Here is a 12,463-nt window from a genome sequence, read left to right as displayed (position 1 = left end):
GTCTCTGGGAACAAGTTGGGTTCTTGAATACCACCCCTCACCCCCGCCCACCCACCTGCACAAGAACAACCCCTCTATACCCACCTCTCCTTAGCTCATTGCTAAGCATGGAGCCTCTGGGGACTACAAACACCTTGCTCTCAATTACACAGCTAATCTGTGAGGCAGAGCTTGGCCCAGGGGGGAAAATAGCTTATCAAGTTAACCAGCTTCTGCTGAATAGGATGTCAGTATTTTCTAGGGCTCCCACTCTAACCTAGTGGGAAGCCCGGAAGAGCCAAGATAGAATTGTGTGGAGAGGATTGAGTTGGGGATGGTTGGTGTGTGGACCGGGGTGTTTGGGTCAGAGGCTAGAAAAAGGTGCCTGGGACCCTAGCCTCTAGTAGTCCCCCCAACTCTTCCATACCCCAACTCAAGGGCCACAGCTAGCCCTTCTCACCACCTTCTGGGATATTATCCTCACTGCTTCCTCCCTAATGTTTATTGAGCATTTACTGTGCAACTTTGTCAAGCTTGCCTCTAACATTTGCAGGGCAGAACAAGAGTATATAGATGGAGACCCACAAACCATGTGTCTAAATATTCGAAGGTAATAACTTATAAGTGAGGCTAACAAATTGGTATTTTCATAACAACCTAGAAGACTGTATCTGAATTTGGGATTCTGTACCTGAACCTAGTAGTTCTAGGAGAGCTAGTCTGAGCACACTTTCTTCTCATTTTGTACCCCCAACTCCATTCCTCAGTTTGAGGAGCTTCATGGACATGTGAGTGGATACTTAAGCTTTTCTGAACCCCCAGAGATACCTACCTCTTGAGATTATGCACAACAGCAGCACGGCCTGCCCTCTGAAGAGTGTGCAGGCCTTGAAAGCAGATTGGGAGCTATTTGGTTGGGGAATACAGCAGTTAGGTTCCTGGAGCATGCTTCAGGCAGACATTTCTCCTTGGCAGTACAGGGCAGCCACATACATATATTTCCTAAGTGTCTTCTCTACAGATCAGAAAACTGACCCCCATGTGACATGGCTTCTGACTGCTTTTCCTTGGCATTGTACAGAATGTGCTCCAGTCTGACCTTGACCCTCATCTAGAATGAGCCCAGAAATGGCAGTATTAGTAGAACAGAGATGTTCAACTAGTCAGAGTAACTTTTAGATCTTATAAAGAGCTTCACAGTTTGCAAAGGCCTTTTATATACATTGTCCCAAACCCCAGGTGATGAGAGAAAAGACTGGGTAGAGGCAAACCCAAAGGACTTTGCTCACCAGCCAAGGAGTGAATGCTGATCCCACTATAGCACCAAGCACAGGTGCTCAGCAGTGCTTCCTGTTCAGTAGTGTTAGAGCTCACTAACACTACTGAACAGGAAGCAGTCTGAGGGAACCCAGCGATGGTCATGTCCCTGCCAGGGCCGTGGCAGAGCCAGCAGTCATCAGTAGATCTCTGAACCGTCATCCGCCCTTCTCTTCTTTCTGTCTTGGTCCACACACCTGACCTGGTTGGCTCCCTCCAGCCAAAGCAGGTAGCATCTCCCTGGGCCAAAACTTCGTGACTTTGAGCTGTCTCTAGGAGATAGCTCTGGAGATAGCTCAAAGGAGAGAGTTATCTGATGCCCATGGAGGAGCCCCACAAATTTCTTGTTATACCCATGGATGCACAAGGAATTAACCTTTGAATGGCTTGTCATCCAGGTAGGAGAGGGATTGTCGGAGAACTGTGAGGAATGGGGAACCGACATACATCGAGCATTTCTTTCTGCATATGGGCAGTGTGTTAAGTGTTTTCACGGGCAATCTCTTTTGTGTCCCTCACTGCTTTATAAATGTTGGTGATTGGATTCAAAGGCAAACTGAGTAACAGAAGAGTCTGTCTTCCCACGCCAGCTCCAAAACTGGCACCAGCTCCTTCATCAGTAGCAGTGCCCTCTCAGCCCTCAGCCTTTACCTGCGATGACACACTTGATCCCAGTATATCCTTGCTACTGCAAGCCCATGATAGGAGCAGGTTATTCCCCAGAATCGGTCTCAGGTCCAGTGTATGGTTTCCTTGCAAACAGTACCATCTGCTGGTCAGAAAGTGCTAACTTCTAAGCTGGGAGCATTGAGGAGAAAAGGGTCTTTTTACCCTAGTGGGACAAAAGATACAGATATCCCAACTTATACTCAGCTCTTCTCTAATTCACTAAAAAGAAACCCCCTCTGCCCTAAAATATTAGGTAAATTGTCAGGTGTTTATGGTTAGCCTAAGCTGATGAGAGATTTTATGCATACTGCCTGGTGGTTCTTCACCACCTTCTGCAATAACTCTAGGGTCAGGTTTTAAGATAGAAGTGTTCCAAAAGGGAGTTGCACCAACCCATGCCCGTGAGCAGAAGATGGCCAGGAAGTATAATTGCCAAGGCTTACATAGGCCTTTCCTACTGAAATTGAGCTTCCTTTTTTCCCTTTCCCTTTGGAGCCTGTGCCAAGATTATAACCTGTCCAGGAAGGGGAGTAGAAGAGAATTGTACAGCCCTTTTGGGTGAAAAACACTGCCTGAATATAGAGAGCAAAGAGCAGGTATAGTATCATCTCTAAGCAAAGAGGATAGAACTTGAATAGTAAGTGTAAAATGGATAACTCTAAAAAATTAATTTATTAAAAACAATTCTCAGATAAATGTGCTGACTTACTGTTGTACAGTTGACCCTTGAACAATGCAGGGGTTAATTGGAGTATAATTTACAGTCAGCCCCCTCCACATCCACAGTTCTTCAGCATCCGTGGATTCAGCCAACCATGGGAACCATGCAGTATTGTGTTTACTGTTGAAAAGTATTTGCATAAAAGTGGACCCATGCAGTTGAAACCATTGTTGTTCAAGGGTCAACTGTATTTAAAGTGGATTTAGCTCTGGGAAGGAGAGTGATAAATTTGATAGAAATGGGCTTTAGGGATCAACGACCTGGGTTTGAATGCCTGTTCCTGGCTAGTTAATGAACTTGTTGGAGTCTGGTTTTGGTAAAATATGAAGGATAATGATAACACTCATGGAGTCTTTTTTTAAATTTTTTACATCTCTATTGGAGTATAATTGCTTTACAATGTTGTATTAGTTTCTGCTGTACAACAAGGTAAATCAGCTATAAGTATACATATATCCCCATATCCCCTCCCTCTAGGTCATCACAAAGCACCGAGCTGATCTCCCTGTGCTATGCAGCAGCTCCCCACTAGCCATCCATTTTACATTTGGTAGTGTATGTATGTCAGTGCTACTCTCTCACTTCGTCCCAGCCTCCCCTTCCCCGCTGTGTCCTCAAGTCCATTCTCTTATGTCTGCATCTTTATTCCTGCCTCGCCACTAGGTTTATCAGTACCATTTTTCTAGATTCCATATATATGCGTTAGCATACAGTATTTGTTTTTCTCTTTCTGATTTACTTCACTCTGTATGAGAGATTGTAGGTCCATCTACCTCACTGCAAATAACTCAATTTCGTTCCTTTTTATGGCTGAGTAATATTCCATTGTATATATGGGCCACATCTAATTTATCCACTCATCTGTCGAACTCATGGAGTCTTGGAATTATTCAATATTGGATGCCACCCTTAGCTCACAGTGAGTGCTCAGTGAGGTTTAGCTCACTTTTTTCGAAATGGCTGGTTCTAATAAAGACAGCCATGATCCATGTCTGGATCAGACTGAGCAATTTTCTTAATATGATGTTGTTTTAGAGCAAACATTACTTGCATTTGCCATGTGACCTCTTTACCACGGTTCTACATTGAAGGAACAGAAGAAAAGCTGTGAAAGATCTCCAACTTTAGATCCTGCAAGGGGTAGCACCTGAGATAAACATTAAAGAAAGAGTGGATTTGAAAGAATTGGAGTCATATGAAACTTATGTAATGTTATAAACCAATGTGTAACCTCAATTAAAAGAGAAGAATTGAGTCAAGCAGACCAGGGTTCAAATCCCTGTCCTGTTATTCACTAGCATTGTGACCTCTGACTTTGCATTTCCTCCCTTATAAAATGTTCTGATTCTGCTTATCATGTCAGTACCAAATGACAGAACATATGTAAAGCACCTATATGAGGTCAGCAGCCTGTGAAATGAACAAAAATGGGGAAACTGGATGCTGTAGGGGTGTGTGTGTAGGAAGGCACAGAGCAATCCAGTTTAGTCAGGTTGTGGGCCATGGGTAGCCCTTGAGCCCAACCCGGGTTCCCAGCCTCACAGTGGCTTTCTTTCTTCAGGTAGCCACCATGTCCTTGAAGATCCAGACAAGCAATGTAACCAACAAGAATGACCCCAAATCCATCAACTCTCGGGTTTTCATCGGAAACCTCAACACAGCTGTGGTGAAGAAGTCTGATGTGGAGACCATCTTCTCCAAGTATGGCCGTGTGGCCGGTTGTTCTGTGCACAAGGGCTATGCCTTTGTCCAGTATGCCAATGAGCGCCATGCCCGGGCAGCTGTGCTGGGAGAGAATGGACGAGTGCTGGCTGGGCAGACCCTAGGTAAGCATCTCTCCATGGCCCTGCCCCTGGATTTCTCCTGGGCGGGTGCTGACCTGCATTCTTTAGCTTCCCTCTTATCCTCTTTTCTGTCTTCTCCAACCGTCACCCACTATAAGATCAGTGCCTGTATGGGAAAATTTTAGAAGTTTCAGGAAAACACTTCTGTCCCTGCTTTCACAGTGTAAGGGTTCCAGTTAAAATGCAGATTGCCCAGAGAAAGGGAACAGAGTGGACTAGCACAGCCTCTTACATTGGGCTGCATTTGGCTTAGGTTAGAACCCTTTCTGAGAGGCAGGAGGAGGGGGTGGGAGCATAAGGCAAAGCAGGTGCTCTTGGTCTCGGTGTTATGTACATGAGATGTGGCTGTGCTGGAGGCCTACCTTGGAGCCTGTATAGTGGTTGTATATGTTCACATACTTCAGTGTATTTGTGTATGTTTGAGAAGGATATGTATTCCTGAATATGTGGTATGTGGATGTAACTGAACATGTGGAGAATATGTGGACACATACCTTACTACATGTATATATGTAGAGTTATGTGTGTATCAGAATATACTTGAGTGTGTAAGCAGATATTCATGTATTCATTTACCAAATATGTATTGAGGTCCTAACATTTGCTGGACTCTGCTCTAGGCATAAAGATGTTTGGTAGAAGGTTTGTGTAAATGTGCATTGGCTCATTTGCATATGGGCAGTTAAGCATAGGATGTTGGAGCCACGTCTGAGTGTAGTTGAGAGTGTGTGATCTTATTTCCTGGATATGTGAAAGTATGTGTGAGGAAGTGTGTCTGATGTATGCGTTTATGTGAGTGTACTTGAGAATGCATATAATTTGATGTATGTGGCGTGTGTGTGTGTGTGATCGTAAGCATGCATGCATGTATCTGAATGTATATGAATATATAAACAACTATATGCATGTGATGTGTGGGTATGAGTCTAATTTGTGAAGACCTCTGTTGTCCATGTTAGTGAGTGAAGTCCATGTGTATCTCATGTAAACACATAAATTGCTGCACCATATGCATGAGGGTGATATGTGTATGGGTGCTGATATCCTGTCAGCATCTGATTCTGCCTCCTCCTTCCATACAGACATCAACATGGCTGGAGAACCAAAGCCCAACAGACCCAAGGGGCTAAAGAGAGCAGCATCTGCCATATACAGGTGGGGCGCTCTGTCTTGTTTGTCTGTCTCTGGGTGGGATTGGTTCCTCTTTCCACAGGGGGAGTAAACACTGGTGGTGACAGTATGCCAAGCCTAGAATTTGGGGAGGTGTTTGGAGATGAGGGCCTGCAAAGAGTGGGCTGAGTGGCCGTCTCTAAGCCCCGGCCCTCTCCCCTTTGTTTCCCCAGTGGCTACAGCTTTGCCTATGATTACTACCGGGACGACTTCTACGACAGGTGAGCGGGGGAGAGGCGTGCCCAGGCATAAAACAGCCAAGCTGGAAGGGTCCTGAGAGATTGCTGGTGCAGCCCACTCAGTCCTCAAAGTGGGAACTGAAGCCCAGAGTTGTGGACGGGCATCTGCCCAAGGCTGCTCCGCAAGATAGTGGCAGAGCTGGGACTAGGGTCCAGTTCTATAGGTGCCCAGGCCAGAGCTCTCCCCAGCCCACACTGTCTCCCAACTCTCTGACCGCCCCTCCCCCTCCTAATCCTGGGGTGGGACTCAATGCCACTGGACAGCCAGGGGACCTATAAATGTAGCAAGTTGGAATACAAAACAGGTACAGGGCCAGGTGCAGGGAATTTGAGCCCTCACACTTCTGCTGTTCAATTTCCTTACCTTTCTGAGGTGCCCAGCCAGCTGAAGGAACCTCAGAGCTCAGTCTGAGCTTCTTAGCCTTATATTTATAGCCAAGAGGCCAGCAGTCCTTTGGAGGTCTGAATTACTCCCTGGTAGGCTGTGGCCCACCACCAAGCCTACCCAGACCCCATCATCCATGGCACCAGCCACATTCTTGTGGAAATCATGGTGGGGGCTGGCCCAAGCTTCTCCTCCTTCCTGCTTCTCTCCTTCCCTCCCTCCCTCCCTCTCAGCCTGCCCCAGGCTGTCCCGGAAGAACAGACCTCTCTGAGCCTCAGTTTTCTCACCTGTGAGTGGTTTCAGGAGACAGTGCAATGTAGTGGAAAGTGCCCTAGCCTGGGAGTCAGAAGACCTGGGTGCTAATCTCAGCTCTGCCACTGAATAGATTACACAACTTTGGGCAAATCCCTTCCCAGTCTGAAATGGGCTTGTACCAAGTGATCCCTCAGGGCTCTTCCAGCTCTGGGATTCTGTGGTTCAGTGATTCTGACCAAGGCCAGAGCCGCCCCCTCCCCTTAGGGGCAGAAATGCAGGGTCTGGGACTGGATGCAGTCCCAGAGACTCTCCATCTCCAGCCATCACCACCCCAGGGTAGGGGTTCCCTAAACAAAGGAGTACCAAGGCATGGGGCACTGAATTGCCTAGTGATGGCAGGTTACCTGGCTGTCATCAGGAAAGTGATTCCATAGTATAGCGCTGTGGCTGCTGTTCCGTGCAGAAAGGTGGTAGCAGCAGCAGAGGTGGGAGAAACCCCTACTTGGCTTACTGAGTTTCTGCCTGATGAGGAAGAGAAGCCCTCCTGGAAAGGGCTGGGTGATGGCGTCGGGGGTGCAGCATACTATCTGATATAGAGCGTCTGACTGAGCTGCCTAACCTTGATACTCCACTGGGCCCCCTGCCCCTCCATCTCCAAAGTTGAGTGAGAAGGATGGGGTGACTGGGGGCCCAGAATGAGGAAAGGGGCTTGGACTCCAGCCTCATGCCTCTGAGGTCATAGGCCCCTGAGTTGAGGGTCTCGGTACCCTGGCCCTTCACCTATCACAGCTTCTGATGTTCGTTTTTAACCAAGTTCTCTCATGCTCTACCCTCACAGTAGCCTTGGGGGATGTGGGGGGCACAGTTTGGGGTAGCCATCCTCACTAGGCAGATGGGAAAACTGAGGCTTAGGCAGGCTTAGGGATTGACTCTCACTCCCTCACCTCTGTTTCCAGCTGGGGATTTGTACTGCTTTAGGGAGATTTGCAAACTCTGACCAGAGCTTGGGGTACAGTTGACTGAGCAGAAGTAGGTCAGGTAATAGAGCAGGACTGGGTGTCAGGGTGATCTAGGGAAGTCTCCTTTCTGGGGCTGTTGTCAGTTTGCTCCTCTGTTGAATGGGGCTATAACCATTACCACCTGTCACCTCCCCTGCTCTTACCCAGCTTGAATGGTAGGAAAGGTGGATGTAGTAAGGTCACTGAGGTCCAGAAAGCCCTTCCTTTTCACCCTCAGGACTTAACTGGGAGCAGGATGAGGTATGTAGTACAGGCTACCTAGCCCTTCCTTCACCAGCCCTACACGTGTTGGTCTAGGGTCACAGTGCCCCCTGGTGGCCACAGGCCATGCTGCAGCCTCTGGCCCGTTTGCTCTCACAGGCTCTTCGACTATCGGGGCCGCCTGTCACCAGTGCCAGTGCCCAGGGCAGTCCCTGTGAAGCGACCCCGGGTCACAGTCCCCTTGGTCCGACGTGTCAAAACCACCATACCTGTCAAGCTCTTTGCCCGTTCCACAGCCATCACCACCACCGGCTCAGCCAAGATCAAGTGTGAGTGACTATATCTTCTTCCTAGGTAATTTTTATTTTTGTCATTAGCAAAATAATAGAATCACATTTTTTTACATTGGAAAATAGATAAAGGAACAAATCTCCCACAGTTCTGCAGCTCTAATACAACCAAGTGAGTATTTTCATGCATTTCTAAGAGGAAAAGACCAACATTTGTGGAGGAGGGTCTTGGGTTAGGCACAGAGTCCAGTGCTGTGACATGGAGCCCAGTGAGGAAATGGTGTCATCTTTCCTTTAGTAAGCACAAGGACAGGTCCACACAGGCTCGCTACTCCACATTCATTCAGGTGTGCACACGTGGTCAGGCACTCAGGAAATCTGATTGTAAAACACTCACATTTACACACCTTGAAAGAGAGATACCACTCTCTAACATAAGCAAAGACACATGCTTGCTCAGGTGCACACAGAGGTACATACCACACACCTCCATTCTTATCCATCCCCAGTCCCTTTCAGAGTTGGAGGGGTCAGGGATGGTGGGGGAGATCCAGGTTCAGAAGGGCCTCCAGAAAGTCTCAGGGGGAAGCCACAGGCAGCTCTGGCCTTTTCCCTTGCCAGAAAAAGACTGTGGACAAGAATAGTTTCTGCCACTGGCCTGTCTTCCTAGTTGACAGAATGGGGCTAGGGTCTTGTGTTAGTGTCAAGCTGCCAGCCCTTAGGTGACATCCCTGTACTCCCTCCACTCTCAGTAAAGAGCAGTGAGCTGCAGGCCATCAAGACAGAGCTGACCCAGATCAAGTCCAACATCGATGCCTTGCTGGGTCGCTTGGAGCAGATTGCCGAGGAGCAGAAGGCCAATCCAGGTCAGCTTCCAAGGGTTGCTGCCCAGATCAGTGGCCAGGGGCACAGGGCAGAGTGTGGGGAGGACGGCGCATGGGGCAGAGAGGGACTGTGGCCTCCAATCCCACCTGGACCCACTGTGCTGAGGCCTAGCTTCAGCTAAGGTACTACCCCGGGCAGCTGCCCCAAGTTGATTTTTATTCCCCCCGTCCCCCACTTCCGCCTGAAGATGGCAAAAAGAAGGGCGAGAGCGTCAGCGGCAGTGGCAGTGGCAGTGGCAGCGGCATCGGCAGTGGCAGTGGCGGTGGCAGTAGTGCTATCAGCAGCCGGCCACCAGCCCCCAAAGAGGACGCAGCTCCTGAGGCAGGCACGCCCCAGGGAGAAGCACAGGCTCGAGACGACGGTGATGAGGAGGGGCTGCTAACACACAGCGAGGAAGAGCTGGTGAGGGCATGCGGGGGGTCAGGGGAATTGGGACTGGGACTGGACTTTGCACCCTTGGTTGCAGGAGGGCCGCAGGGAGAGGGGGAACCTCTGAGCTGGTTGGCTGCCCTATGAGCTCCCTCCTTCCTTCCCGGGGATTCTAGTCCTGTGAGGAAGAGGGGGGAACAAACAGGGAGTACTTAGCTATTTCAGCTGCAAGTCAGAAATCCCACTGAGGACTGGGGCAGACCTCTCTCTAGCCTAAGGCCCATTCTAGACTCTGTCTTCTACATGAGTCGGAGAAGGGAAGAGTCACGGACTCAAGGAAACACACATGGTCTGCAGAGTTCCAGGGAGCACGAGGGGGATTGCCTGGGGAAGCCACAGAGAGTGTGGGTATCTACTCCACCTGAGGATTTTCTAAAAGCCATTGTTGCCTCAGAATGAAAACAGGCTGTCTCAAGAGGGAGTGAGCTCTCTGTTTGTTATTGGAATTCTTCAGATTGAGGCAAGGAGCTCATATTAAGTGGGAAAGTAGACCGGATTCTGAGTCTATAAGATGTCTGTTGTGTGCCTAGTACTCAGTTAGCTAACACTGAGCACCAGGCCCTGTAGTTCACACTTTTTAACTTCATTTAACCTTAACAGCAGCCCTGAACTCTGCAAAGTATTACTCTTATCACATTTTACACCATGAAGAAACTGAGACTCAAAGGAGTCAAGTAGCTTGCCCAGGGCATTGTAGCTAGTAAGTAAGGGTTGAGCCAGGATTGGAGCCTAGACTTCAGCAGGTCTGTGAACTTTCTCCACATGGCTGGGTTCTGGTGTGAGGACAGATGGACTTATGGCCATAACAGCTGAGAGGTCTTCCTCGTGCCCAGCTTGTCTCTTCGTATTTAAACCTAGCCTGATACCCCATCTTACTCTTTCAGGCATAGTAGTCTCCATAGAGGCCCTAATGAAGGCTTCGATGCTCCTAAGATGGGGAGCTCACCAGTCGACTAGGCTTTCAGTCCACTCCAACCTAAGAAGGTCTTTCTATGAAGCATGTGCCCCCCGGCACACCTAGAACTTCCTTGACTGGTCCTTTCTCTCCTGCGGGGCCTTCAGACTACCCTGTTGGGATCCCAAGCCAGCCTTTAGTTACACTGCTCCCATGGTTATTGCTTTTGGCTGTCCCTCCCCTTTTCTGAGTGTGGCCTCCATATGTGCTCTGGGCCCCAGGGTAGGACAGAGCTTGCAGTGAGTGATATGTGGTCCTTTGTTGTCTCCTCCCTATCAGGAGCACAGCCAGGACACAGATGCGGAGGATGGGGCCTTGCAGTAAGCAGGTACGGGGGTCCTGGTGGGGAGTGGTGGAGTAGACCTGGCAGGGTAGTGCTGTGCCCAGCAATGAAGGCTGTGTCGTCCCCAGACATCCTGCCATGCCCATTTGTGGTAGGGGCTTGGTGGGTTGCAGAGCAGGCAGCCGTGGATGGGCTAGCCAGGTCCGCCCAACAGGAGCTCCCTCAGAATACTCGGAGCCACACTACCTGTCTCCACTTGTAAAGAGCTCCGAGTCTAGTGGAGGAAGACAAACCATTACCACCCAGTGTGAGCAGGATAACAGGGACTGGAGAGCCAGGGGCTCAAAGAGGGGTGTGGTGGAAGAGGTGATGTGTAGCTGAGCCTGTTGAGGATTGAGGGAGAAGCGTCTGAGGGCACACCCTTATCAGAGGCACAGAATGCTGGCAGTCCTCGTGTGTGAGTAATGTCCAGGAGCCTCCTGTGGCTGCAGTCCCAGCTCTGCACAGTGGGGAGAGGGAGCTGCTCATCATCAGAGGGTGATGATTATGCCAGACTTAGGGGCTGAGATTTGATCCTGTCAGGAGGAAATGCCCTGTGCACCCCAGCCCTACAAGGTTGTGACCGTGCCAGTGTAACAGATGTAGAAACTGAGGCACTGAAGGGGGCAGGGAGATGCCACATATCTCACAAGATCCCCATGTGGTAATTGGTGGAGCCTAGATTTGAACCCAGTGGTGTGGGCCTCAAAGCTCACTCTCTGGTTGGTATTTACCACCCTGCTCTACCCGACCCTAGAGGGAAACCAGGCCACAGCAGCTCTGCCCATACTCTGCCCCATTCCTTTGGGGGCCGTTTCCAGAGTAAGACAGGCTTGGGTGGAGGAAGGCCTCAAACAACAGAGGTGTCTGTACGCATGACACATTCATGCTATGAGATGCTCCACCATACATTTAAGTTGAGGCAATCTTCGTGGTTTGTTTTACCTGGGAGGCTAAGTTTTACCTTGTTAAGCCAGTTTGCAGGAGAGGTGCTGGGGACTCAGGTGGGGAAACTGAGGCTTAGGGAAGGGGAAGATTCACCCAAGGTTTCATGGCCAGAAAGTTATGAGTCCAGAGCCAGAGCGCAGGCGTATCTCTGTTTGCAAACAGCAAACACCATTCCACTCTTTCTTCTTCTCACCCCCTGTTATCAAGAGCACGAAGGGGCTCTTCCTCTCAGCCTTAGTCTCTCTTTTGTGTCTCTTTCTCAGTTTGACAGGAGCAATGGCCACCAGCAGGAGAAGGGCGTACACTGTACCAGGCCTCAAGTTGGGTACCCACCCCTGGATAACCACCCCCAGCGGGTCCCAGAGGAGAGCTGGCAGCAGGCACCACCTCCCTCCCTCGTCCCAGCCAGTGCCACATTCTCTGCAGGTGGAGTTATCAGCACCCTCTTCTCATGTACCCTCCCTCCCTGTTGGCACTGCCCAGGCCAGAGGGCAGAGCACAGAATTTCCCTACACTCTGCCTCCCCTCCCCAGGACACTCCCAGGCTCGGAGTTTTTCTATAGGTTTGGGGGGGGGGGTGCCCACAGGGAGGGGACCCTGACAATAAAGAGATTGGATCCCAGTTTGCTCTGAGATGGGATGGTTTGTGTTTTCTCATGAAGGTACCCTGGCCCTCCTGTCCAGCCAGAAAGCAGGTCTACTACACCCACTTCTGTTCCCTCCTTCACTCCTCCCTGCCAGAGAGAGCATTGTCTAGGGTGCCTGAAACTGATCTGTCTGGGCCTTAGTTTCCATGGCTAAAATGGGGATTAAAATGCCCAGTAGGGTTGTTCGG

At 49.7% G+C, this 12,463-nt stretch overlaps 1 protein-coding gene across 11 annotated transcripts in view; it reads left to right on the top strand.

Annotated features, from left to right (window-relative positions):
* Positions 1-12,250, top strand: part of RALY (RALY heterogeneous nuclear ribonucleoprotein) — an 83,382-nt gene extending 71,132 nt beyond the window's left edge. For 4 of the 11 annotated variants that reach the window (XM_059039083.2, XM_067013296.1, XM_067013295.1 and 1 more), the window contains 8 exons: positions 4,248-4,512; positions 5,613-5,685; positions 5,874-5,921; positions 7,959-8,128; positions 8,842-8,955; positions 9,162-9,376; positions 10,638-10,686; positions 11,892-12,250. In XM_059039083.2, coding sequence (XP_058895066.1) covers positions 4,257-4,512; positions 5,613-5,685; positions 5,874-5,921; positions 7,959-8,128; positions 8,842-8,955; positions 9,162-9,376; positions 10,638-10,682 — 921 coding nt within the window. In that variant the 5' untranslated portion in view covers positions 4,248-4,256 and the 3' untranslated portion in view covers positions 10,683-10,686; positions 11,892-12,250. Of the gene's footprint in view, positions 1-2,460; positions 2,562-4,247; positions 4,513-5,612; positions 5,686-5,873; positions 5,922-7,958; positions 8,129-8,841; positions 8,956-9,161; positions 9,377-10,637; positions 10,687-11,891 lie in introns of those variants that run through there. The other 7 variants (XM_067013299.1, XM_067013300.1, XM_067013298.1 and 4 more) reach the window with 3 other exon arrangements.
* The last annotated feature ends 213 nt before the right edge of the window (positions 12,251-12,463 follow it).

This window comes from Kogia breviceps, chromosome 14 (assembly GCF_026419965.1).
Source record: "Kogia breviceps isolate mKogBre1 chromosome 14, mKogBre1 haplotype 1, whole genome shotgun sequence".
Lineage (NCBI taxonomy): Eukaryota > Metazoa > Chordata > Mammalia > Artiodactyla > Physeteridae > Kogia > Kogia breviceps.
The sequence above is the reverse complement of the archived record's forward strand: the minus strand, read 5'-3'. Positions and strand labels throughout refer to the sequence as shown.